A 27,972-nucleotide genomic window follows, 5' to 3' on the forward strand; every position below is an offset into this window, starting at 1 on the left:
AATCGGGGTCAACTGTGGGTGGGCAGGGAGTTGTGAGTTCCTGCATTGTGCGGGGGGTTGGACTAGATGATCCTGGCTTTTGCAAGCTTGTATTTTTTCCCCTGATGCTTGACAAGGTGGCAGAAATCCTTACCCTTGTTTGGGCCAGTTTTGCTGAGGGTTTTTGTGTGTTGAGTTTTTGTGTCTTGAGTTTTACTATTAGATGTATTTCATTCCAGGGCAGTTTCATTTCACGTTGAGAGAAGACAGACAGACTGTAACAACAGGAGCGTTAGAAACAGAGATGTCCGCATCTTTATTAAGACATTTCACAGAGGAAGGTCCCGGTCAAATTAAGACTGGTAGAGGGGCACAGGGCTTGGTGCTGGGAGGGGTATCATTTTCCTCCCCCCAATAATAATAAATAACTGATTGACATGTCTATCGTTGGTTTACAAAAATGTGTGGATCACCCGGGACCAGCGTAAAGGAATACTCCCCGGCCTGGGGGTGTCTGGGTGGCTTCCCCCACAACGCAAGGGTGGGAAATTTGGGGTTTATTCCCCTTCCTTGTCCTCTCCGTGTGTGATGACGTAGCAAATGTTCTTGTAGTCCACGTTGCCAGCTACATCTGGAGGGAAAGCGTGCCACATGTTCTTGACCTGCATAGGGAACGAGAGCATTAGCCCGGCTTGCCTTCAGTTGCATTTTTTGGCATTTTGAAATAGCGATGGATTAGTATGCATGGTGTGAAGTATCTGACAAAGGGAGCTTCAACTCTTGGAGGCTTAAACCCTGGATAGATTGTTGGTCTTAATAGTGACCTGGATTCAAATCATGCCCTACTACTCTACACTGGCTCACCTACCCACCTGGAACTGTCTTTATGAGCAGAGTAGGAAATTCCGGTGCTTCGCAAGCACACCCGTGGCCTGAAATTAAACCAGGTTTTGGGGAAGAAACAAACACCACTGAGCTCCAGTATCCAGATTAGGACACAATGTTGAATAAGGCTGCTGCTGTATTCCAAGTCCTCGTAAAATTTGGATTTGGAAAAGCTACATTGACATGGAGTTGTGTGTGTGTGGAAGAAGAAATATGAACGGGAAGATTACATGGATGAGAGAAAAAATGTCGTCCTTACCTCTTCTGGGGTGAACCGGTCACACTGGGTGCTCAGAAGTTCTTCTAAGCTGTGGGAAGCCAAAGAACACCGGGGTGTGTGAGAGGGATTCGCTAATACTGGGGACCCACAAACTGACCCCAGACCTTCCAGTTGGAGAGGCCATCTGGAGAATCACTCCACCTGCACTAGCAATCATGCATAAATCCAAAATATCCTACGGCTTCTTTCTTATCCTTCAGCTCCCTAACGGGGCCCTTTCTCCACAGGCAACTGATCTTACCCTTTTGCCACCCAGGACAATCAGCATTTCTAATCCTCGACACCAGGGGTGGCCAAACTGTGGCTCTCCAGAGGTCCATCGACTACAATGACTATGAGCCCCTGCCAGCAGGGGATCATGGTCATTATAGTCCACGGACCTCTGGCGAGCCACAGTTTGGCCACCTCTGACTCTACACCGAATGTCCTAGGTGACGGTGTATCAGTTCCCTTTTCCTGGGGAATCCTGCAAGGACGGGAGGGCTTCTCTATTCAAATTCTGCAAACTGTCACACACTGGAATTCGGCCAGAATTCTGTTCTCTCACCATGCTTGCAAAAATTACATTTCCCAGGACTGAGTGCAACCAAGCACTGAATGAGCCTTAAAAGGGTGTGAGCCTATAATGTGGGAGACGGGGCCTCTGAGCAGCAGCGGCCCCGGGCATGGAGCGGCGGTCAAATACCACCGACTCACTTCTAACTGAAGGCGACCCCATGGATTCATGACCTCCAAAATGCCCTATAGTTTGCGGGGGGAGTGAGTACTCACAATTGCTTCTTGATGGTGCCCTTGCCCTCGGGGTCCAGGACTTTGAAGGCAGCCATGATTACGTCCTCGGGATCAGCGCCTGGTGGGGGCAAAAGGAGGGAAATGAGAGGAGCGAACGGTCCGCGAAGAGCAGAGATACCACGAGCGAGGGAGAGAGGAAAAGGCAGGACTGGGGGAACCGCTCACCCTTCAGCTTCTCCCCAAACATGGTGAGGAAGACGGTGAAGTTGATTGGGCCACTGGCCTCTTTGATCATGGACTCCAGCTCCTCATTCTTCACATTCAGGCGCCCTGCGGGGACAAGAAAGGGTGACTGAGGAGGGGGTGTGAAGGGTCCACGGGCGACCAGCCTCCTCTTCACGTGGCCCAGCGGTTCTAGCACACCCTCCTGCCTTACCCATGGCACCAAATGTATCTCTCAGGTCTTCCTTGTCAATGATGCCATCTCTGTTCTGGTCAATGACAGTGAAGGCCTAGGAAAAGAGAGAGCAGAAACCATGGCAGGACTGTAGGAAACGCAGCTCCATGTTCAACCTAGAGGGACCTGACTGATGTGCATCGTTCGCCGTAGCTCTTCTTTCCAACTGCCTTAGATTCTTGCTTCTCATTCCAACTGTCCGCTTAGAATTTGCATAAGAATTCAACCATTTGCATACAGGATTTGCATATGACATATTTGCATTTCCGGCAGGTTCATTCCAACACGTTTCTTTCAGTTAATGTCTTATGAGGCTGGCACACCGCCCCTTTTGTACCGATTTCCTCCTAATGTCCATTTGGACTCGGGGAAGGCTATCCCACTAACCATGGTGACTTCACGGTCAATGGGCTAGTGGACAGAAAGGACACTTTGGGGCTCCGACAGGACATTCACCACATTTTATGAAAGCCAACCCTAAATCAACTGAGTTGACACAGGTTCTGCAGGGCAGTATTGTGGAGGGGAAAATGGGATACGCTTAACTAAGTGTCTGGGAAATTCAAAGTGGGGATTATATGCTATTCCTGCTACCTGAAAAACCCTAATATCAAGAGGAAGAAAAATTAACATGGGCAAAGGTGGAATAATCAAGAACAGCAGGGACGGATTGCAATTAAGCAGCTTGGATATCTCTAGGTGGTAGTGTAGAAGGACAGAATCTAAAAACTATAATTTTCCGGCAAAGTTGCCAAACCTTCCTGTAGAATTTTAGCAAGCCGGCTACTTCAAGAAGTCCGGCACTGGAACAAACATCTCCGAATGTCTCCCAGTTTTCTGCCCTTTGTGTAACAAAGCATCATGGGATTGGAGAGGGGGTTACCCGGCCAGCTCAAGTCTCTTTTGGCATCTCTCTCCCGTCCTGGCTTCTCTGCAGCTGTGCCCTAGAGAGACACCCGTCACCTAATACCCCTCTTTGCTTCCACCAGGAATGGAAACAATTTTCTTCTGTCTCTTATTAGATCCTGAGCCCCTCCCTTGGGGGACAGGTGGTACATTCCAAAGGAGCTGTTGATGAGCTCTCCAGAGGCTGCCACTGTGGGGAGGGGAGGAGGGAGTATCTGCTTCTCCTTTGCTTCATCTGCTCAAGTCTTTTTCCTACTATAGCGGAATTGCTAGATAACCACAATGTGTGCGGTGCGCAGCCGTTCCTGTCCTTCTGGGAATGCAGTTTTGCCAAGGCTCCCTCTCCATTTGAAAAACTGTAAATCACAATGGCTGGGAGTGGTGGGAGGCAGAAATGGCGTCTTCCCAACCATCTGCTGTTGTGGCTGGAGGGCAGTAATGAGGGGCCTCCTTCAGAAGCACTTCCCAAATCCTTTCCAGTTAGGCTTGCTAATTTCCGGGGGGTGACTGGAGATCCTCTGAGATCACACCTCCAGGGGACAGAGAAATCAGTTCCCCTGGAGGAACGGCTGCTTTGGAAGGTGGACTCTATGATGTTGTACCCGATGGAAAGCCCTCCCCTCCCCAAACTCCATCCTTCTCAGGCTCCACCCCCCAAACCTGCAGGTATTTCCTAACCCAGAGCTGGCAACCGTACTTCCAGGCTCTGTGGTCTAAATCCCCACAATGCCATGGGGCAGATTCGGAGAGGACAGATTTGACCGGCAGTGATTATTACGAATTATGTAGCACCATTAGTGTCTATTGGCAAATGATGGATCTGTGCTTTGAGCAGCTTACAGTTTACATGTAGCAACTTTTAAAATCTAGAGTATTTGTGTCTGGAATGTTCCTCTCAGGAACCCAAAGCTGTGCCACTCCGGACCCTTGTCCGGAAAATATGCCTCCCAAGATACCCAAATCTCCATAAAGTGAACCGACAAAGGTACCATATAATAAGTCATGACTGTTCGTCCACCAAGCCCAAATATTCTCTGCTGTAATTGGCAATGGCTCTCTGGACAGGTAGATCAGCAAAGCAAAAGGCAGAAACTAAAAGAATGCCCAAAGTGTGGTTAGTAAGATGCTGGAAGAAAAAAAACGATGATCTTCTAGTATCCTTATGGGTGACATGTGGCATCTGCAGCAAAGTTTTTATAACAGGCTGTCATCCGAAAGCAACAGGGCTGGGATGAATGATGATTTCAAAGGAGACTGTCTTCACCCCTCTATTTGGAATGTAGCCTTCCCCTTTCCCCCCAGAATGAGACTTAAAGCTGAAGGGTTTTTAGATTTTCCGTGGGCTGTTTCTCCGCTTTCAATGACCGTAGGCTTCTGTGACCCCTCTTCCTCCAGGCCCGTCATCCAGAATGTGTCTCCAAAGATCTCCTTGTAAGGAGCTGCCGCTTGGTCAGTCCAAGCACAGATGCCACCTACTGTCTCAGTTATCCCGTGCCCAAAATAGATACTGCTGTGTCTCAAGGGTCCTGGAAAGGAACCTCCGTCATTCTGGGGGTGGGGTGTTGAGGGGTGGCAGCAACACCTACATAAGGGCAAGGAAACGGAGGCCCAGAAGCTGAGGTGTCTCTTTCGCTGGCATCCTCCCTGAGGCCATTTTGCTATGAATTCAGACTTTTGCACAAGGAGAGGGAGGTCCTGAAATGGGGTGTACGCTTATGGTGGAGAGGACGGGAGGGATCCGTCACACAAAATGGAAGGAGACAGCAACATTCCATACTAAGTGGCATGAACAATGCGCAGGGGCCCATGGACATCTGGAAAGCCACAGTTTGGCCACCCCTAAGCCTTGTATGTCCTACAGACACAACAACTAGTCAAAACTTTGCCAGGTTACTGTTACTATGGATCCTTGTCCTTTTTAGGACTTGGGGATGTCCCCTGCTCTCAATTTTTTTTATTTTAACAAATCTTGTCCTAATGAGCTCAGAGTGCAACATATAACCTTTTAAAGTTCGCTAATTTGAGAAGAAGGGACAGGCCCAAGGTGACTTTCAAGGTCGAGCGAAGGGTTTTTAGATTTTCCAAAGGTGGACCCTGCCTCCACTTTCAGCGATGAGCTCGTAGTTTTCTGTGACCCCTCTTCCTCTAGCTTCCTCAGGGCTACTCTAACTCTCTTAACTATAACATTACATAGATCCTCCAGCCCACTACACAAGCACTGCTCTACATCTGACAGGAGCGCTTCTCTTAGTATTCAAGTAAAGCATAATATTTATTTCCATGTTACATTGTTTTCTCTGGGCCCCATCTACGGCCACCATGATCAGATGTACAGAAATTTCCCCAATGGGGCAAAAAAATATTTATTATATTTATATACCGCTCTTCCTGGAGGCTCAAGGCAGCGATCTACAAAACTGGGACACTGTTCACATCTATCTTCTTGGGCTTACCACTCTCTCAGCTGAATGTCGATGCCCATCTGACCTAGTCTTTCCTCCCAACACATAAATCTCTGTTCCTTGCCCTTAAAGACGCTGCAGTTTGTCAGCATCCTTCTCAGAGAGCAGATCCAAAATCTGCACCAGAGTCAAACAAAATTAACAGGACCACCCTATATAAAATCACCCCAGTCTAAGCCCATTAAAACCAATGAACTTAGTCTGGCGTCTAAGGGACAACTCTGCAGACTGGAGCTGCAGGGACAACTAAGAAAGGACAACAGTCGGCCCGATATATTTCAGGCTGTTGCAGGCCTGAAACAACATTCATCCTGCCCGCGCTTTTACAGAGAAAGGGGCAGAAAGGACAGAAAGAGGCCAAGATACATTAGTGGAGAGAGCATCTTTGGACCTTCTTTCAGAATGTGAACTTTATAAAGAGCCGGTAATTCTGAGCATCCCCTCTACCTCTGCGTCTAATCCTGCTTCCGGTAAATTCCCTCCCTCCAATTCTGTCCTTGTCTCTCACCTCTTTGAACTCCTGGATCTGCGTTTGGTCAAACATGGAGAAAACATTGGAGCTTCCTCCTTCGGCGGCTGCCCTCCTCTTTGCCTTCTTGGGTGCCTGGAACAGGTGAAGGTGGGTATAATCAGGACAACAGCATAACGGCACACGAAAACACGTGACCAAATGTCAAGAAGGGAACTCTCCTTCCACACATTTCCGGAGCCTAAAATATAGAGAGGCTGGCTGAACAGTCAAAGATGTTTCTGATACTACCTCTCAGTCCCTGGGGGGAAAGATGTCTGGAAACATCTTTTCCATGAAACTTTTCTTCCCGTTTTTTTTTTAAGTCCATTTGTCTCCTAAAAAGAATGCTGATAGCAGTTTTGTATCTGTGTGAGGAATTTTTTGGAAGATTCCAATATGCATATCGTGAAAATCAAACATATCCGGATCCTGAACTGGAAGAAACAGACGAGTCAAGGAATTGCATTGTCTGGAAGCTGGGGATTTTTTTTAAATGGCAGACTTGACTTAAAACTTGCAATTGCTGCATCAGGTTACAGGGATAAAATAGTAAAGAATACCTGAGGTGCCACCAAATATATATTTCTGGTTTGTAACTACTAATATTGCTTCTTCAAGTATGTGCGGAAGGCGCTTAGTAAATGATACAGTTTAAGTTCACATCTCCTGTAGTTAATACAAATCTGAGCCTTTCTGTCGTTATAGTAGACAAACACACAGAATGTGGCTCCCCAGACATGTGGTTCAGAAGCTTTTTGAAAGTTTCTTCAATGTGCAGGCATTAACTTGGGGGGGGGGGTCAATATAGTAAAAACTAAATCACCGTCTGCTGAGTTTGGATACAATGTTTTGCAACTTGGCCCAAAAGTCTTCAAAGGAGTGGAATATCATTTTAAATTCCAGGTGTAACAAAGTACAGGCATCTTCTCCCAGAAGAAGACTTGAGAAAGAGATTTGGCGGAAAAGACGGAGGCTTGACTGCCTTAGCCCCGTTCTAATGATATCAGTTGCTAAAATAGGAACGGGCTAAGCTAAAGATGCATAAAGACGGAAGATGGTAATACAGACTGGATTAGAAGATCCTAGATGAGTAAGATTCCTGCCGGGTGCAGAGGTGGATCTCCTCCCAGGGAGAAGTTTATAGTGGAGTGCAGAGGGGAGAGTCAAAGAAGGGGCCTATAGTCTGAAGATTAATGTGTACCTTCACCATAAAATAACACCTCGGAGACCAACAGAACCTTCCAAGGTGTAAGCTCTCTTGAGTCAAAGCTTCCTTTGTCATTTACCACCTGAAACCATAAAGCTGTTTCATTTTGTACCAGCACACATGCCCTGGCCAGAATCAGTGTATTCCTTTGCAGAGCTACTTCCCCGTAAGCACATTTGAGTAGCTCAGCATAGGATTGCACTGTCGGTAGCCCAGGGAGTTGCTGTGGTGGTGGGGCGGGTGGGGATCATGTAGTGGGGCTACTGACAGTACAGTGTAGCGGGGCTTGGCTTGGCTTACTCTCACGAGCCACCCCAAACTGCTCCATACGCTCCTTTTGTGAGCTGCTGGCAGCACCCACTATGCTCCGGATTGCATAAAATGAGGATTTTGTGCTGGTCGTGTTTCAGGGGATACAAAGCGCTTCAAAAGGCAAAAGAAAAATGTACATTCCCTGTGTCTCCTGTTAACAATGAAAAGGGAGGCTGTCGAACCCCTCGATCCAGGCCGGCTCTTCAGCCCTTCTTTTGTCCAAATTGTGCAGCACCTTCAGGAACCCAATTCCTGGGGCTGATGACTGCTAAGCAATTGCTAGTTGCCCTTTGCTCCTTGGACCCTCCCCCCTTCAGACAGATTCCTAAGCAGCTGGCTTTTGTGGGGAGGGGGGAGGCACTGGCATTGGATTTCAGAAGAGGCCCAGCTGGTACCCAGTTGCCTTCAGGGGTTTGTCGCCTTGTTCAGGAACAAAGAGCAAGAAGGATTCATCAGCAAGTTCTTGCATGGACAGGGGCAGAATGGGAACCGGGGCAGGATCACAAAGGAGACAGACAGAGAGCGCCAGGGATGCAGGATTATTTTCATCATGCTCCTCCATCCCGTGCTGTTATCCCTTTTGGCCAGCCTCCCCAGTTCTCTTTGTTCTACAAAAGCCCCAGCTGCTCTTCACCACTAAAGCATTGCTCAAGTCCACCTCCAGTAGCCCCAAGGTATCCTCTGAACAAAAGTATTTCTTTTGCTTGGCTAGGGAAATACGATAAGTAGAAAGAAGACGAAAAGGCCAGATGTGTGTGAGAGCGAGAAAAGAGGGGAGGGAGGGGGACCAGAAGCACATGAGAGAAAAACACAAATCAAGAGACTTCCCCCAGCATTCCTTTCCACGGAGTAAAATAAAATAAGATTCCCCCCTTTTTCTCCAACATTTTTAACAAAGACAAAAATCTGCAAATCCTAGACCCTCTGAAAGAATGGAAGAAAATGGTTCCAGAAACCAATATTTCATTTTTTCACTTTTTCTCCTATTAGAAGTTGTACATTCCCAGGGGACCGGGCAAGGTGGAGGGGCTGTTTGCCAGTTTCCTCTGCCCAGCAGTTCCTCAGGGATCCCATGAGACCTATTCTACTTACCATGTTTTCTCAGGGGGCCAGTGAGCGGTGGCTGTGGGCGCGATGGGGATGTCCCAGAAGGGTGAGTAGCCTAGACGCAGGCTGCCAATTCCCTTGGGGTTATATAGACACTCACTGTGGGAGGCGGGGCAGCTAACTATAGCCCCATCTTCCAGTTTGGCTCCAGGGGTGGGGGTGTGCGTGGGGGGAGGCAACCAGAGTCCAGAAATAGACTGCAGAGGTACGCAAACGGGCCAGCTCCTTTCTTGGAGAAGGGAGAAGTATATTGGGGTTTGACTTTTACTATGATTTTTACCCTAAGGGTCCACACACAGCACCCCAGATTTACCCACCCCCCCAGTTTGGGAACCTGTCCCTCTTTAAGCCTCTGAATGTGTTTTTTGTTTGCTTGCCAAGATCCTAAGCATTCATAGATCAGTCCTCCTTGTGTGATACTTTGAGACCTTGACTTTATTTCTGTTATATCTGGGGCCAATTTCTGCAAACTTTGCCTTCTGTCCTGTGGATCTACAACTCTGTGGATGGACACTAGAAAATAAAGGGCTAACTTGAACTCAGGGCTGGCCACCTATTAGAACAATAGCCTATTTGGCCCAGAAGGCCTTCTGCGGGTGAACAGCCAGGCACTGGTCTGGATGAGGGTATACTCTTCATCTTTTGGTGTGGTCGGGTGGAAAGGATGCGGACTCTTATGCCAAAACCCATCCAAAGGCTTCACGCCCCGGAGTTTAAAGCACAAGGTGCAGAACGAACACATTACTTCTTTCTTTTATCCAGCTCGCCACCCTTCCTCCCTCTCCCAGCCAAAGGTATCCGATGTCCCTGAGAAAATTTCCTTTTTGGGCTGCTTGGCCCCAGCTGTCGCTGGCGAGGCACCCGGGCAAGAGGCTCCTAAAGATAGCAGTCTAAGTCCTTCTCCCACTCCACTGCAGTCAGCTCTGGGACACCCAGTCCATTCATCTCCTTCTTTGTCCCCGTTCCCAGTGAGTCCCACTCTGAGGGCCATCTTCCTCATCCCGACAATCCCCACACAGGGATCAACATCCAAAGGGAGTTTTTCAACCCCCCAAATGCAACCAGCTGGCCTACCCAAAGACAAGAGAAATGTGAGGAGAGGGTTGTATTTCTGGACAATGAACTGACTGGCTGGTGGTTCTCCTTGGCCGGGTTTCTTAGCAGTTCCTGCATTACAGACAATGGGATCATGGTCACCATGGTCAGTAGGGAACAGGGGGAACACAACGATACTGGGACACCCTGGCATCTAACTTATCACAAACACAAAGTCTGGAGATGCATGAAAGCTCACACACCTAGAAGAAAACTTTGTTGGTCTTAAAGGTGCCATTGGGCTCAAATAATATTTGGAGATGGCAATAAAAGAGGAAAAGGAACAATGCAACGTTCAGCAATAGTGGAACTGAGCTGAGACACCATGACAGGGCATAAAAATAAGTAGAAGGCTTGTGGCGCCAAAGATTGACAAAATGTTATTTCGGCATAAGCTGAAATATGAGGGAAGACTGGAAGGAGAAAGAGGAAGGGAAATGGGAGAGAGCCCTGATCCTATTGAATATACCAATATTTAGAGGGCTTTCTAGCTCCAGAGAGATGAGCAGTGGGGGTTATGGTGGCCAACTTGCCTGGAGGTGAAATACCCTGTCCTTTTAACAGAAGCTTAATGGGCTGTTGTTTGCCAGGTAATGTTATTTACCTTTGAATCATGCGACGTTTCTGTGGCCCATCTCCACACATTGAGCTCCAGTTATTTTTTTCTCCAGGCCCATTCATGACCAGAGTGGAGTTTGGCTGGAAAAATAAAACAACAACAGAGCATGAAACAGAAAAAAAGTTAAGAACAAGGAGAGACATTAGGAGGGCATAAAGAAAATGAAAAGGGAAAGGAAACATCAGTTGCGGGGAAACGGTGGGGAGGTGAAGCAAGATGAAGAGAAAAAAACCCTGGGCATTTTCCCCAAACTGGAGAGAAAGAGCTAAGCTAGAGAAAAGTGCATGAAGAAACCTGCCAGTTCAGCTCAGGCTACCATGACCTTCTGGGTCTTTTACAGCCGCCCGTGCTGAGCTGACACATCCTCCTCCCGGGCACATGCCCAAGATGGAAGTCGATACTCCGTTAGCTCAGAGACCCGCCTCTGCTTCTCCCAGGTTGGGAATGAACCCGGCTCTGCAAACAATACCAAACTCTCCTCAGCTGCAGGGGACTAATTCCAGTGGTGCAGTTTTGCCTAGAACACTGCTGGGGGAAAGCTATACCTCTTGACTGCCTTCCAACTACAATTGTTCAAGGCACATCAAGCTTGAACTATACAAACGCAGATGCCGCTGGTGATGTAAACTGCTGTGAAGTTGCAATCAACTTACGGTGACCCTCAAGGGCAGTAGTCCCCAGGGTGGTGACAGTGGTCTGCAGACACCTCCCCTGGTGTCAACCAAGTATTTTTAGGAAGTAGGTAGGGCCACACAGGGCTTTTGTCCAGCAAGGTTTCCCTCTAATTATTGCGAGATTTCCTTGGCTATGCAAATTTTTAAAAAACGTGACTTGATCCACACTTTGTTACTGAAGTTAAGCTGTGACAACTGTTTTGTGGCTGGCCCTGCCTCCTGCAGCCACGAATTTATCACTGTGCCATGTCTGAGTTGGAAACGTTCTAGGGATGCCAACCTCAAGGTGGGTCCTGGGGATCCTCTGGAATTATACCTCATCTCCAGGTGACAGAGATCAGTTCCCCAGGAGACAATGGCTGCTTAGAAGGCAGATTGTGTGGCATTATACCCCATTGAAGACCCTCTTCTTCCCAAAGCATGCCCAATGCAGGCTCCACCCCCAGATTCTCCAGGTTTTTCCCAACCTGAGGCTAGCAACCCTGTCCTCACGGTGGGGCTCTCCGCTGCAGGTTTTCAAGACAAAAGATGAGCAGAGGTGGGTTTGCCATTGCCTACCTCTGTGTAGCAGCCCCAGACTTCTTCAGGGGTCTCCCAGGCAAGCGGTAACCAGGGCTGACCCTTTTTAAGTCTCTGGCCCTAAACATATAGGTCTAGCCCGGGCTATTCAGGGCAGGGCCTTCTGATACCGGAATAGGATGAAACACTCTGAATGGAGGAGGGAGGAGAGAAATATTTCACCAGCTTTACAGCGCCTGTCCCCCGTAGCCCACCGCAAAGGCTGCCCATGCACTGAAAAGTCAGGCCAAGAGCGCAAAGGATTCTGGGACTTTGGCCAATGCCTTGGCAGCAACGTTGGAGGCACATTCCGAGAACTCTTTTCCTATTGGGCGCCCGCCCATCACTTCCCATTCATCGAACCAGCTGCCAAACACTTCCCTAACACTTTCCCTTACCTGCCTCCTGGGTGTTTCCTTATTGGTCCCAGAGTTCGGCCTAACTGAAAGATACTTGAACTGGATTGGCAGAGGGTGATGTCAACTAGGAACTCAGGCCCGTCGCTATTGGCCCATCGGGTTCCTAGCCCGCCCACAGCAACCGTCTCTGGTGTTCCGTTAGACCCATCGCACGCGTTGCATTGGTTCTAAAGGACGCCGCTCAAAGACGCTAGCAACGCTCCGGGACGGCTTCATCGAGGTGGACGTTTATTTCACGTCGTCCCGCCGGCGACACTTCCACCCTGGCCGGTGATTGGAGAAATCTTGCAGGCTCCTACTTGTATAGGCTGAGCGAAGCTGTAAACCCACCCTCCCTTCAGGCGCTGTAGTCAAGTCCTTTCCGATTGGCCGCGCCATCCGTACGTTAAGAAAACGGATTTCGGGGTTGGATGCGCCGTTCGCGATTGGCAGGCGCTCTCCGTTAGGCCCGCCTCCCTCCCGCGTCCCTTCTCACCGCCCTTCCTCTTTTCCGCCGCCGTCTCCCATGCTGCGTTCCCGATTGGCTGCGCGCCGCATCCTGCTCTCTTCCGATTGGAGCCTTCTCGATGAGTACCCCCGCCTCGCCGCCCGGGCTCTTGGCCCTCTTTCCCCTTCCTCTTTTGTCATTGGCCCAGCTTAGTGGCTTCCTGGGTGCTCATTGGCTGAATTCGGGGCCGCAGAGCCTGGAGATGCGCGCGCAGGCTGGGGTGGTTGCCTCTCCTACGGCTGGTACTTCCATCCAGTCGGGGGGGAGCGCGGGGCTGCTGGCTCCCTCCCTGCCCCCCAAGTGGAGGCCTTGGCCGGGCAGGTGGGCTACATTCCCCCCTCTGGGGGGGAGGGACCCCCAGTAGTCATGGAGACCGGCTCTGGGGACCCTCCATCCCCCCCTCCTCGGTACAATTCCCCCCGCTCCATGCTGCAGGCTCTGAAAGGGCTGGGCCCAGATCCTGCGGCCCCAGGGGATCCTGTGGACAGTACGTCGACTTCCTCCATGCCAACAGCCCCCTTGGTAAGAATGGAACCCATGGAAGCCACTGTTCCGGCCGTGGCGGAGGTGGAAGCATCGCGCATTGCCACAGAAACAACATCCACCGTGGTGACCATCGAGATGTCTCTCGTGGCCCGGGATAACGGAGACATGGCGCCTCTTCAACCGATGGCACCTGGCGTTGGAGAGATCGCTGTGGACGGGATTCCAGCGGGGGACACGTCATCCACGGCGGTGGACCCCGTGGTGAATTCAATGGCTCCTGTGTCCACTGTCGCAACTGTCAATGGAACATCCATGACATCGTCGCCCCGGGACGGAATGAGGTCATCGCCAGTGACTTTGCCCTCAGAGGCCCTGATGAAGCCTCTCCCGGTTCCACCGATGTCGCCCACGGTGGTCGTGGTAGCGCCTAGCCCTGGCTCGCCACCGGAAAAGACTTCGTCCACTGGCCCAGGAGGCTTGGAACCTCACGATCTACCCTCTTCGCAACCACCCCAAGGCCTGGGTTCCCAGCCCATCTTTGGCACTCCAACACCCAAAGCTACTCCGGCTCCTGACACCATGAGCTACTTGGAGTCGGTCAGTCTGATGTCAGGCACCATGGAGTCCTTGACCGGGCCTGGATTTGCGGATGATGCTAGCTCTCTGGGTTCAGATTCCGAAATCAATGGAGTGGCATGCCGTAAGACAGACAGATATGGCTTCCTTGGGGGCAGCCAGTTCTCCGATGCCAAGTAAGTATTGCCACCAAAATGATAGGGCACCTCTTCGTCAGGGCATGCGAGAGTCTCTTATCTGGGGGCAGATGAATTGGCAAGGTGTTTGCTCCATTCAAGCCCAGGGAACTGGAAATAGGATATATGACCTTCCTTCTTGGGGCGGGGTATTATTATTCTGTAGAGGTGGCACGGGGGACCCATTTATCAGAGGACCACAAGGTTGGGAAATAGCCTTGGCCAAATTATTACCCTGGCAGGAAAGTCATTGCCTAAGGCACACAAGTGATTTGGGGAGTGTCAGCTTTTAGATGGTTTTTTAATTGGCATTAAGGGACTGGTTATGAGATCATCCTGTGGTAGGCAAAATGACCGTTTCCCCTTTGGAACTGATTTAAGCATCCTGTACTCTTCATACCTGAAGCTTGTAGGGTGATCTTTAACAAATTGTACTCTGCTTCCTCCATGCTTTTGAGGACGGAAACATCTTTCTGTGAAGTTGCGAACTTTGCTGTGTTCTGGAAAGGACTGTAAAAGTTAGACAGGAACTGCTGACCTCTTTATATGGGGCAACATCCCCAAATGTGTATTCCAAGCTTTAACTGTAATGCTTTGGTAGAGTCCTTCTGCTTAGCTGTACACTTTATTTCTCCATCCAAATATGACTGTGATTGCGTTGCCGTCTGTGTTGTTTTTTTTTCTTTTTTCCATAACTCTTTTTTTCCTCTTCTGCTTGGACGCTGCCCTCATTGGCCTGAGATCAAAATCATCTCTTTGGATGTATGACTTCACTGGAAGTGTGCTGGCTGTTCTTTTGTATTACTCATTGTGGCAGAGAGCTCTTGTGTTTCTCGCAGACTTATTTATCCTTGTCCCAAACCCCTCTGAGCTTTGGCCCTGTGGATCCAGACTGTCACCTGGGTGACTCTAAACGGGCGGAGGAGAGTAGGATGCCTCTGTCTCCACTGCTTTACCCCTCATATGTTTAATGGAGTTGGAAGTGGAGAAATGCACAAGCAGGGAACTTTCTCTTTCACAATATGGAGCTGGCCAAAGATGAAGTGCACCTGCATTGGCTCACGGCAACTCCAGCCGGTAATATGTCATGCCCAAGTCTCCCAGTTGCTAGGAGGGTTTGAGAGACTGAGCGACTTGATTACTTCCTGGGCTGCCTTGCAAACGGGACAGGTGGATCATGACCTGGACACCTCAACTTGGCTGCTTGAACGGCTTTCAAGCTCTCCGCAGGTGACTTGGTCATTGTGAACTCTGCCTCAACACAAGCAGTGGCCGAGCAGAGGGAAGCCGCGTTGGTAGTCTTCAAGCAGCGGCTGGACAGATCCTCATCCTGGATGCTTTAAGCTGATCTTGCATGTAGCAGGGGGTGGGACTAGATGGCCTGAATGGCCCCTTCCATCTCTGTGATTCTATGCTCAAATGAGTCCCGTGATAGCAGGCCCATCCTGGGCAAAGCTTGGGCATGGTGGTTGCTGCCAGGCAGGAGCCACCAGACCCAGCCCAGGCAATTTGCATGGCGGCTGCCAGCGGGCAAGTTGTGCGGTAGCCACCGCTAGGCTCAGCAGTCCTCCTTGCCTCAGGGGCATGGCAGAGGAAGAGGTGGAGCACCTTCCATGTCTTGTTTTATCCTATTCCACGAGCCTTACGGAAGGAGCTCCCCAGGGAGCAGGCCAGCCTTTCTCTGCTTTTTTACTGTCAAGAAAGCCCTGAAATGGTCTTCAGCCCTTGAGGAACCCCAGATCTTGCGGAATATGGTTGGGAAGCAGAGCTGTGGACATGCCCACCTAGGGCCCCTCCAGGCCCATCATTACCCAGTTTGGGAGCAGGGGGACTGTATATGGTCATATCACCCATTCATGTTTAACCAACTAAAAAAAATATATTAAAAAAATATAATTAACTCCCACTCATTTGAGAGACCCTTCCAGGGTCATCAAGAAACCCCAGGGTTTCACAGTACCCTGGTCAAGAAAGCCTATAGTAGACTCCCGGTCTCAGCAGACAACTTGGCTCCTGTTGGCTTCTTCGCAGCATCGCCTCTCACCTCCCTGTCCCCTGGCCCTGCCTCAGTCCTCCGACGGCCAGCGACTTCTAAAGCCCCTAGGAGGGCTAAAAGCAACATACAAACCAGCCAGGAGCTGACTAGGAGATTGAATGCGCCAGGATGGCTGCTTTCTGTGCATGGATGACTGTGCGGCTGGGGAGGAGAGCCTGTCTTCGCTCACGAGGAGTTTTGCTCTCCGCCGGGAGGTGTGTGCCTTTCCCTGCTCTTCTGCCTGGCTAGCCTAGTTTTCTAGGCCAAGGTAGGGAGATCCAGGCATTTCCCCGCTTGCACGTGACTGTGGCCTGCAGGCCTGGTATTCTGTTTGGCCCTGCTTCTCTGGATTCCTAGGTGTGGAACCTCTGGGCCTCCCTGGCTGGTGGAAGGCTTAGCTTAGGCATGCCGTTTAAATAACTTAAGAGCCTTGGTTTTGACAGGACGAGGGGACCTATGCCTTGACCCCTTGCATTGTCAGGGCCTCGCGTGCCGTTGGAGCCAACGTGGGCATCCAGAAAGCAACTTGGCGACATGCAGCGTAGCCACTTGTGCAGAATTTGTCCACCACCTTCGATCCTAAAGACTCGTCTTGTTTTTCAAATTACCCGCCCGCTCAAGTAGATCTCCTGGCTGCTGGGAGTTTCTTAACCTTGTTTGATCCTGACTCTTTACCCCCCCACACCCCCCCCCAGTAAATGATCTAATAACAAAGATTGAAAGAATGGCTCAGAGCCGACGTTTGCATCGGCCAGCCCTCTGTCTCCCATGGCGGCCGGCCGGATGCCCTCAGGGAGGCTTGAAGCTGGGCCGCTGTGCAACAGCCACCCCCGCTCTTTGTCCCTGAAGGCCAGTAGTTAGATATTCCTGTTCTGAATGCTGACAGCTTTTGCAGCCTTGGCCCTACCCCTTGGGAACGTGCGTGGCCTATGCTTCAGGCCCCTGCCAGTGCATGCAGAGCTGCTGCTGCTGCTTCACACAGCACCTGACTAATTGATGAGGCGACTGGCTTTTCATGGCCACCTGCATCACAATTTTAGAAGGAGGCCAGACACAATCAGCCGGGAAAGGCCTGTCGGCAGCGGTCGGCAAACAGCGGCTCTTCTTCTGCTTGGAATAAATAGTTCCCGGTCCTGCCAACACAACCCTTTCAAATGCCACTGTGCTCACGCAGACAGCCCGAATCCACGCTGTTCATTCCCACAATGGAATTTGCTTTCGTTCGCTAATCTGACAAGAAGGAATTCTGAGTGGTTTTGTGCAGGCTGCTGTGTTTGTTCAGCCGCAGAGTGGGGTAATAAAGCGTATTTGTGCTAGGGATTAGGGTTCCCCCCCCCAGCTGACAGGGCAGGGGGCGTGGTTTTCTTTGCGGGGGGGGGGGGGTGACAGAACCAATTGTTTGAACGTCCTTTTGCCCATGGGGGATTTTGTGCCCTTCGGTCATTTTTCGAGTGCTCGTAGAGGAAGAGCCCAGGAGGAAAACCAGTTAACTGAGAATGGACAATGGCCCAAAAAAGACAAAGAAATGTAGCTGGACGTGCTGGCAGCCAATAAGGATAGAACCAAGGAAGAGAAATCCACCTTGGGATGGTTTTAATCACGCTCTGGCACTTGTTTGTCATGAGACTTTTGGGTCTCGCCTTTGTCTTTTGCAGAACCCAAGATGGTATGCGTAGGCTTCCCTCTTAGATGTTGGGTTGGATCCTGCCACGGTCCAAACTGGCTCTTCTTAACCTTCCTGCAGTCAGGAAAGCTGACAGAGCCAACCAGCAGATCAGGTCCGTTTAGCTCCAGCAAGGCTCTGCATCGGGAGCCCCCGGCCTTTTTGAGTGGGTGGGCACCTTTGGGATCCTAGCACGAGGTAACAGGCGCAGCTGCAACAGGGGTGCAGGCAGAAACCAAGCAAACTGGAGACACGCATCTTGTTCCTCCTTCCTGCTCTCCCGGCCGTGCTGTGCACTTGACCCAACTAATTCCTTGACCCTCGGGGTCAAGAGGATGCCATCAGCCATTAAGAAACGTTCCTGTCCTGTTTGTCACTTAACGTAGACGGATCCACTGATCAGAGATCAAGGCCACAATGCCAGGCCTTTATCTTTCTCCCCCACGTTATCCCAGTACCCCAGCCATGGTTAAAATGTGCCTGACCTAGTTTATCAGATCATGAAATACCTGCCCTGCCCTAGATAGCCTGGGCTAGCCCAATCTCGTCCGATCTCAGAAACTGAACAGAGTCGGCCCTGGTCAATATTTGGACGGGATACCTAGGGATACAAGGGTCATGACGGCCAGAACATCAATGGCAAGCCACCCTTCAATGTCTCTTGCCTTGAAAACTCCAGAAGGGATGGCCGTAAGCTTGCCCTGAATTTTCTGACAGACAAGTTGTTAATAGTTCCCTAATTTTAACAATGTCCGCGCTGTGTTAAGGTTTCATTGTGCGTTACTTTTCCAGCCACCTTATTTACTTATTTTTTAAGTAATTGAACTTGACGCAAATGCAACACCCAAGCAAAAGGCTCGGGTTGTCTTTGTCAAGACACAGGGTGGGATTTTCTCCGCCAAGTCTTGTCTTCTCAAGACAAGGCCTAGAGGCGTTCTTTGGAACAAGAGCGTAAGTGCTCTTGGGAGTGCCGACCACAAACTTCCTTCCTTGGGCCTCGTGGGAAAGGAACATCCCCCACCTCTAGCGCACCAGCCACCTCCTTCCCTGATTTTTGCTTCCTTTCCTGGCTCCTCTTTTTTTTTTCAGTGAAGCCGCCTCCACAACTTCCTGTTTGGCAAGCCACACTTCCTGTTTCTTGGCAGGGTTCTGTGAAAAGCCCTGCCCAGCACCTTCTGCGTAATCAGGTTTCTCAAGGCGTCTTGACGTCGGCCATGTGACGCAGTGGGCGTATCCCATGCTTCCCCCATACAAGGAGGGCTGGCTTGATTTCCTTTGCCCCCCACACTCCCCGTGACCCAGCTAGTCCTGAGTCATAGCCGGCCAAACAGTGCTTCAGTTAAATTCACCCTCTTCCCCTTTAGCTTGGCCGTCCTGTTGGCGTGTTTTGGAAACTGGGTGCTTTAACGTAGGGCATGTGTGTGAGGTCACAGTTACAGAAGCCAGCAAGTGTCATGGCCAGAATGGCAGCGAGAAGCTGTAATGCTTGTGATGGGAGGACCTTGCAGGAACATGGTCTCAAGCACACCACAGAAGACCATTCTCTTTGGTCTGGCTACTCTTCTCAACCTGGGTTTCTTGATAACCCTGGAAGGGATTCCTGAATGGGTGGAAATTATGACCATATATAGTCATGTAAAAAAAAAAAAACACAACCGTGCTCTCAAAACAGCCTGGAGGGGAGGGGCCCCGTGTGGGCGTGTCCACAGCTGTGCCTCCCAACCATATTCTGCACCATCACACCACTTCTGGGGTTTCTCGAAGTCTGAAGACAGTTTCAGGGGTTTCTCAATGGCAAAAAAGTTTGGGAAAGGCTGCCCTAGGGTCTCCTTCTGAGGGAGCAAGGCAAAGGTAGAACTTGGCCAAGATTCTGTGTACTGTGGGGGCCCAGCAGTGGAAGGATCTACTGATTCATTGGGGGAAATGGAAGCTGAGAGAAAGTCTGTCTTGGAGAGGCAGCCGCTGAATGCATGCTGGCTTGGGTTGGCCTAGTTTACCAGGTCCTCTCGCATCTTTGACTGATGGGGGGTGGAGGTGAGGATCATGGAGGCTGTGAACCTGTGGTGTGAGAAAATAGTCTCAGAGGATGCCAACGTAGTGAGTGAGAAGAAGGGTCTTGACAAAAGTCTGTCGCATGTCCCAGAGCTTCTTTGCTCCACATGCCCTCTCTGCTGTAAGGGGCTCGTTCACACATTTCTTAGGTGTCTGCTAGAGCTCACAGTCCTCTTCTTCCCAGCTCACCATGTCTGCCTTTCACTCCCTTTCCTTCTGCAGCGAGAGCAGCATCCCTGTGGATGTGGGCAGGCAACGGGAACTGAAGTGGCTGGATATGTTTTCCCACTGGGACAAATGGGTGACGCGCAGATTCCAGAAGGTGAGCGGAGATCTACAACCCCATTCTTGGACGCTGTGAGGGAATGGGTCCCAAGGCGTATTCGGATTACCTTGCTTACGTATTCGATTGCTTCATTTATATAATCGCCTCTCCATCTCTTTGTAGGTGAAATTGCGTTGCCGAAAAGGGATTCCTTCTTCCCTCCGTGGCAGAGCGTGGCAGCTTCTCTCAAACAGCAAGGAACTCCTGGATCAAAATCAGGGGAAATTTGAGGTGTTTTGAAATTTCTTTCTTGGCTTTCTTTCTCCCCTCCCCCTCCCCCTCCCCCTCCCCCTCCCCCTCCCCCTCCCCCTCCCCCTCCCCCTCCCCCTCCCCCTCCCCCTCCCTTCATAATAGAGATGTTACATTTCCGGAATGTTTAAAGCCGTGGAACTTTTTTGAAAAGCATTTGGGGAAAGGTTGAAATAAGGCACGTTACATATTCCAAGTTAAAACCATTTTGCTCTTTCAAAAAAATAAGGAATAAAGGGGGTGTGTGTGCCCAAAATAATCGCAGGGGGAGTCCTCAGAGGGGGAAAATACAGCTTTCTCCGAATTCTTCTGGGCCTTCCCACCTCTCTTGTACCAAGGAGATGAAGCCCCCAGTGCCACCCTAAGCACAATAACGCCCTTTGCAGTCCGCTAAGGCCAGTGGTCCTGGAAGGGTGTAACCCTGCTTAGGACAGTGCTGCTAATAACTTGGCTCAGAACCGGAGATGAGCGCTCAGCCTTACTCCCTTCATCTGCCTTTTTTGTATTAGGAACTGGAGCGCCAACCGGGGGATCCCAAGTGGCTTGATGTGATCGAGAAAGACCTGCACAGACAGTTTCCGTTGCACGAAATATTTGTCGATCGGGGAGGCCACGGGTGAGCGAATGGAAGGGGGGAGGGGAATGAAATTGGGGGTCACTGTGGGTGAGCAAGTAGTTGTGAATTTCCTGCATTCTGCAGGTGGTTAGACTTAGATGAACTTGGAGGTCCCTGTCAACTCCAGGATCCTAGAACGGCTTCAAATGCTTCCCTGAGCCTCTTAGTCTATACATGGACAGAGATGCCATCTCAAGCCTGGAGAAAGGCTCTTGGTGCTCATCCTCCCCTCTGTCTCTCTCACGCAGGCAGCAGGACCTCTACCGCATCCTGAAAGCCTACACCATCTACCGGCCGGAGGAAGGGTACTGCCAAGCCCAGGCGCCTGTAGCTGCAGTTTTGCTGATGAATATGCCTGCAGAAGTAAGGAACTGTTCTGTTGCATTGTCAGGTTTAAGTCCTCTCCCCAAAGGGATGCCAGTCCCTGGATTTATAACTCATCCCCAGGCGACAAAAGGGCTGCTTTGGGGAGTGGAATTCAGAGCATTACAGTCCACTGAGGTCCCTCCTGCCCACTCCCAACTCTGCCTCCAGGTATTTCCCAGCCCAGAGTTGGCAACCCTAGCTCCAAAAGGCATGGGGTATAGCAGGGAAATGTAAAAAAGAGCCCAAGATCCTTTGCTGGTCAGTACTGCTGGCAGGGGCTCATGGGAATTGTAGTCCATGGATATCTGGAGAGCCACAGTTTGGCCACCCCCGTTCTAGAGGAATATATGTACGAATCTGAGGAAGTAAAATGAAACAAGTTCATATTTGGTGTCCTTGTCCTACTGTACGCTGAGAAATTAAAATAAGCAATCCATAAGCCAGACGTGAATGAGAAGATTATTTGGAAGATTTGCTATAATCCATTTTTGTTAGAATATTTTAGTATACAGCTCCACACACAGTTTTTTTTTAATTTGTCGCTAGCTTTGACCATTTACACTGTGTATCCTCTTTGTCTTGTTTGAGGAAGAAGTGTGGCAGCCAGGATAGGAGGGAGGATGGCCCGGGACAGAAGGCTCCTCGGCTGGAACTTAGTAGCCCTTGATTGCCTTTGGAGAGGGAGCAAGCTAGACTTCTTGGATGGGGACTAGTATAGGCTGTGAGGGTTCGGCTGCCCAGGGGGGCTCCTGCTAAGGATCTCTCTGTCTTGGTCTCTTCCCAGCAAGCATTCTGGTGCCTGGTGCAAATCTGTGACAAATATCTCCCTGGGTACTACAGCGCAGGACTGGTGAGTGTGACCACATTCTGGAAGGAAAGGGAATTAGCCGCTTTCAGTACTTTGTAAGGGAAATGCCCCCTGTGCTGTTTTAAAATCCTTCTCGGACAGGCGCTTCTTTGCTTCCTGCACCTGGAGACTGGCGGTGCCCTAGAATTCTCTTGCACTCTGCTTTTTTGAGAAATGAGAGCCTTTCGGGAGGACAGAGACCCCTGGGAAAGGGTCAGGAAGCCTCTAGATGAGAAATATTTAGCCGTGGAAACACGTGCTTTTAAAAGGAACATATGTGCCGGGGTTTCTTACCTCTTGTTTCTCTGCCAAGGCCAATTCCCACGGCTGAGTTTTTAAAGTAAATTATTAGCCTGTTTGCAACCTGATTTTCTTTCTCGGGTACAAGTACCTGGACACCCTCTGGTCGGCCCGAAATCTCCTGGTAGAGCTCCAACCCACTGTGTACTCAGATTCCTGGTGCTGGTTTTGCTTGCAGCAGCTGGCTGACAAATCAGGCCTCCACCTCCTGAAGATTAACCTAGTTTGTAAAAGGAGCTGCAACATTTACTAAGTAATCAGGCTTCCTAATTGACTAAAAAGGTTACCTGGTTTAGGGTTTCCCCCCCCCCCGGACTTTTTTTTAAGGGCAGCGCCTTAGGGAAAACAGGAGCTACAGCAGATGCTGTTTCCCTCTCCTCCTCCTTGTCCACACGGCCTCTGTGCCTGAGAATCGTCTAGAAGCAAAGGATGCTTTCACCCGTTTCCCATGCAAACATATGTAGATTTCGTTGGTGTCCTGAATTGTGACAGAACCGCTGGTCAGGAGTTGGAAGGTGTGTTTTTAATTGAACCCCAAAACTTTCCATATAAGTCAGGGAGGGAGGGGAGGTTGGCTGGCTGGCTGTTCGGTCCCAGCCCTCTCGGGCTGTATATGACAGAAGAATCTGCACCTTCATCAGCTCACAGAAACTCTCCCCCAGCATAGCTGTATGTCCACTCTAGGAAAAGAGTTCCTCTCTGTGTCCTGTTCCCCTTGCCTTTGGACAGGCTGCCTTGGGCAGCTGCGTGAAAGACTCTGCCCTCCTGTTCCTCTAGGGCTGCTCCTGGGCAGCCGGGTTTCTGCCCTCCTTCCCCGTCTCGTAACAGTTAAGCCACACCTTTCCCCTGCTTCATGCAGGAGCTGTAGACGCTTCACCATTTGCATCGATGAGTCCAACGCACGCACGTCCAGCCCTGCTGTGTAACCTTTCTCAGTGGAGGGCAGTGATGGGAGGGAAAGCGGAAACCGGTGGGGGACCAGAGAGTGGGGGGGGGGGGGCGGCTTTCAGCGTCTCAAGCATCCTCTTCGCCCCCAAAACATGTCTTGTGCAGGAGGCGATCCAGCTGGATGGAGAGATCTTCTTTGCCATCTTGCGACGGGTCTCCCCCATTGCCTACCGCCACCTGAAGAGGTACAAGATCGACCCCATCCTGTACATGACTGAGTGGTTTATGTGCGTCTTCTCCCGGACGTTGCCCTGGTGCTCCGTATTGCGTGTTTGGGACATGTTCTTCTGCGAAGGTGAGACACTCGGTCCTCCATCCCCATTTGGCCCTGCGTTGTAAGCTGCTTTGGGACTCCTTTGGCATAAAAATCCAGCTCTTCTCTCTTTTCTAGAAACTCCATTTGTCTTTTTCCCTTCCTGGCCTTCCATGATTGGACCGAGGGAAGATTCCCAAGCCGCTGCTGACCTAGTTATAATCTTAGGAACTTGTTTAAATATATATATATATATGAGCGCCTAGATTCCTAGGCTTAGCATTGTCCTCCCAAAGTGATACCAAGAGCATCTGATGAAATCCGCAGGCCTGCATGTTCCCCCACCTCTCTTCCTTTCCCTGCCTCTCACAAAGAGGAATACATCCCGTGCCACTTTTTCTCTCTTGACTTGCGATTCACACAGGGGTGAAGATAATCTTTCGAGTGGGCCTGGTGCTCCTGCGGAACACCCTGGGTTCAGTCGACAAGCTGCGCTCGTGCCAGGGCATGTACGAGACGATGGAGAAGCTGCGGAACCTGCCGGTTCAGACTATGCAAGAGGACAACTTGGTCCATGAGGTGAGAGGATATTGCGCTAAACAGACCATGGACACCCAGGGACATCTGGAGAGGCACAACTTGGCCACCCCAGTATTTGGACCAGTAAAGTTTTATTCAAGGTGTAAGCTTTTGTGTGCATGCTTCACAGCTGAGGAAGTGGACATACACGTGAAAGCTTACACCTTGAATAAAATTTGGACTCAAATTTTGATCTATAAATTCAGACCAACCCAATTTACAGACCAGGCAGATATTCCTAAGAAACACTGCTTTTAAAGAAAGGTGCCTGGTCCCTTACGCACCAACACTGGTCATTTCAGTCTTGGCAAAGTCCATTTTTGGTAGGAGATTGCTCTAGTGTCTGTGTCATCATCAGTTTGAATTTCTTGATTTTTGTTGGCAGCCATGAGGACAAAAACTTGCCTTGGAGGGATGCAGAACAGGGTTTGAGTCCAGCAGCACCCTGAAGACCAAGTCTTATTCTGGGTGCATCCTTTCCATACATTAGGTTCCCCACTTCTACACTAAACAGCCGGGCATATGGCCCCTTCGGACAATTTACTAAATTTCAACCTTGTCCGTTCAAAACAGCAGGTCAGCATCTTTCAGACAAAAGACACCACATTTACCTGGTCCAACATCAGGACATCTTAAACCTGAGCCAAGTCCACTCAAGGCCCACCAGGACTATCCTTTTCATCCCTGTTTCCTTCTCCCTTGTTGCTCAGGTGATGACTCTCCCAGTGACGGAAGCCCTCATAGAACGAGAGAACACCACCCAACTGAAGAAGTGGCGGGAGACGCGGGGCGAGCTGCAGTACAAGCCCTCCCGGCGGCTCCACGGCTCGCGGGCCATCCACGAGGAACGCCACCGCATGAACCCGCCCCTCACGGCCAGTGCCAGCCTCTTGAGCCTCACGGGCCTGAAACAGAGGGTCACTCACGGCAGCCTAAGCGGCCCCTCCTTCTCCCCAGCACACTCCGTGGGCCTCTTGGCCGCCTCCGTGGCTCCTCCTCCGGCCCCGCCTGCCGCTCAGAGCCAGGTGGTGGTCTCCGAAGGGCTCCACCCTGCCTTGCCCTCCCCGACAGGGAACAACATGCCCCTCGGCGGCCCCAAGACCATGGCGGGCAGTGGAAGCAAAGAGGAGAAGCGGAAAGAGAAGGAGCGGGAAAAGCAGGAGAAGCTGGAGAAGGAGCGGCAGAAGCAGGAGCGGGAGCAGGAGCGGAAGCTGCAGAAGGAGCGGGAGAAGAAGGAGAAGGAGCGGGAGAAGCAGGAAAAAGAGCGGGAGAAGAAGCAGCAGAAGGAAAAAGCCAAAGAGGAAGCCCGGCTGAAGAAGGACCGGAAACTGTCGCTGAGGAAAAAGGAACCCAAATCGGCCCCTCCGCCGCCCGGCGAGGAAGGAAAAGATGGCGAAGCTCCAACGGCCTCCGTGCTGAAAGACACGTACTTTTGAGGGGGGCTGGGGGGGCAGCACGGGCCCCAGGAACTCCCTCCCTCCCTCCCTCCAGCCAAGGACCAAGATGGCGGCCAACTCCGGGGACACTCGTTTTGTGGTAGGGGGACCCAGAGGACAGGAGGAGGAGGGGGTACGCGGAGGGGAACTGCCCGGCGTGGGGCCACAGCGGACAGGGCGGTGTCTTCTTGCGTGTCGGTGTGCTCGCCTCTCTCTTTGCGTGCCTGATTTGAGGTGGATTGGACCCACCCCCTCCTCCTCCGACCTTTCATCTTTGTTACCAAATAGGGGCCAGGCGAAGATGGCTGCCATTCTCCGAGGGGGCGCTCCGCTGCACGTCCTTCACCTCGGCCCGCCAGTGCAGCGGTATCTTCCCCGCTTCCCGCTTGGAGCCGTAACCAAGGCGGTACTGGTATTAATCACTCCAGCCTCCCTCCCTCTCCCCCGTCCTGCATATCGAACCTCCCTTGTTTACAGTTCTTTAACCACGGCAGGTGGGCAGGCCACCCGTCCTCCAGAGAGGCTAGTTTTAAAAGCAGGATCCGGTCCTTCTAACTCTTCTTCCATTCCTTATGCCGTCGCTGGGTATTCCGCTGCTCCCACCGAAATCTGACGAGTTCTCGGTAGGCTAATAAGAGAAAATCCCCTTGGAGCCGTCTGCCTTCTGTTCCCTCTCTTGCATGGTTACTTCGAGCCTAGGATTTGCGCCATTTGCTTTTTCCCTTAAGAGCTCCCTGGCAGGCAGAAATTCGCAAGGTGGGCCGAATGTTTTTTTTTTTTTAACCTGTTGCATCAGCCTTTGAAAGTAGGGGATCTCTCTCAGGAGAAGCGTGGCTCAGCCATCCGTCTGCCATTCAAATTACATTTGTGCAGGAGGCCGGGGGAGAAGCCGTCGGGTGCACAGGCGTGGCCACCCACATTCCTGGGGGAAGCAGAACCCTTCAGCAAGGAAGGAAAGCAAATTCACTCCCTGTCCAGGAGTTCTGCCTTTCCAGCTCATGCATTCCTGAAGGATAAGGCAGGTGGGGAAACAGACTTCAGCCAAAGCTTTATAAGATCTTCTGCCACCGCAGAAAGATTTTTTTTTCCTGTTGTTGCAAATTTGGATCTGCTCCCTTCCCCTTCCCACTTAGAAACGTTGTCTCTGACTGTTAGGATGTATCCGGCCCCTGCTTCAACAGCTGGAGACGGAGGAGGCATCTCTGTTTTGAGTTTAAAACCAGTCAATGAGCGGCTCGCCCAGAGAAACAAAAGTTTTGAGAAATGGCCGTGAAGAGCGCGTTGGTTTGTGTGTGTGTGTGTGTGTGTGTGTGTGTGAAATTAGAGCCCCTGTGACTCTTCAGAGAATGACAGAGATTGGGGAGGGGGTAGGCGCCACCCCGATCAAAAACCATTTAAAAATCTCCGCCATGGGTCGTGCAGACATGGCTGACTGGCGCCTTCTTCATCTTGACCCCCCCACCTCAATGGAAAATGAACAGTGCCCTATAAAATAACCAGCATTGTCTTTGTGGCCTGAAAAGAGCCCTGCGTGTCATCCCCCTCCTCGTCACCCCGGGGTGCTTGCTGGTTTTCTGGTGCCCTGCAGTCCCTGGTGGTGGCAGAAGCCAAGAGCTGGCACTGTTGGGAAAGGGGTTCAGGGAAGGCAGCCAAACCACCACACCTTTGACTAAGGACCTGGGTACCTTTCGCAACTCCTTTCGGCTTCCACAGAGGCATTCCCCCCTCCTCTTTAGGCCGTGGTCTCTGCAGCCGTGAGCAGCTGCAGTCAGGAACCTATTTTAAATTCTCTTCCCCAGAATTCACCAGCTGTCACGTGAGAGCTTCTCCCGAAGTCCGCTGTCTCCCCCACTCCAGTGACCCCAGGGGCAGGGGGGTGGGGAGCCCCTGTTAGCACATCCTCATCTCTGTACATAACTTCTTCCTATAACACATATATTATATATATGTTTCCGTATTGTAATTATGTATACAGGTACTTGAGATTTTTGATTTTTTTTTGACCTCGTGTTCTTATTTAATGGGACAGACACTGGAAATTAGGGATTCATCCAAATCGACCTTTTATGTATATAATAATATTTTTTAGCTTTCCACCCACCTAATCAGGAAAGGCAGAAAAACTGGAAGTTTACAGCTGACGTCTCCTCGGTGTCCTCCTTGTTAATAACCTTTTTTTTTTTTTTTGTCGTTCGTGCCTCGTTTTCATTGAATTCTCCCCCCTCCCCCCAATTGCTTTGTTTAAAAATGTTAACAGAAGAAATGACATTCAAGCTCTTGGTGTGTCTGTGTTGATTGAGGAGGCAGTGAGATGCATGGTGTAGGATTGCCGTGTCCACGGCTGGGGAGAGGAGGACGCTTTTGTCCGTGGCGAG

General features: G+C 50.8%; 2 protein-coding genes across 2 annotated transcripts; one reads left to right on the forward strand and one right to left on the reverse strand.

Annotated features, from left to right (window-relative positions):
- Window positions 1–271: 271 nt before the first annotated feature.
- Window positions 272–8,979, reverse strand: MYL11 (myosin light chain 11). The gene is made up of 7 exons (XM_077314762.1): window positions 8,824–8,979; window positions 6,210–6,305; window positions 2,313–2,388; window positions 2,102–2,206; window positions 1,916–1,994; window positions 1,124–1,172; window positions 272–641 (listed from the first exon to the last, which is right to left on the reverse strand). The coding sequence occupies exons 1-7, from the start codon at window positions 8,824–8,826 to the stop codon at window positions 537–539; spliced, it is 513 nt and encodes a 170-aa protein (XP_077170877.1). The 5' UTR covers window positions 8,827–8,979; the 3' UTR covers window positions 272–536.
- Window positions 8,980–12,607: 3,628 nt separating this feature from the next.
- Window positions 12,608–27,874, forward strand: TBC1D10B (TBC1 domain family member 10B). The gene is made up of 9 exons (XM_077314543.1): window positions 12,608–13,928; window positions 19,901–20,000; window positions 20,127–20,234; window positions 20,762–20,868; window positions 21,117–21,231; window positions 22,019–22,084; window positions 23,435–23,624; window positions 24,007–24,161; window positions 24,872–27,874. The coding sequence occupies exons 1-9, from the start codon at window positions 13,057–13,059 to the stop codon at window positions 25,595–25,597; spliced, it is 2,439 nt and encodes an 812-aa protein (XP_077170658.1). The 5' UTR covers window positions 12,608–13,056; the 3' UTR covers window positions 25,598–27,874.
- The last annotated feature ends 98 nt before the right edge of the window (window positions 27,875–27,972 follow it).

Source organism: Paroedura picta, chromosome 16 (genome assembly GCF_049243985.1).
Source record: "Paroedura picta isolate Pp20150507F chromosome 16, Ppicta_v3.0, whole genome shotgun sequence".
NCBI lineage: Eukaryota > Metazoa > Chordata > Lepidosauria > Squamata > Gekkonidae > Paroedura > Paroedura picta.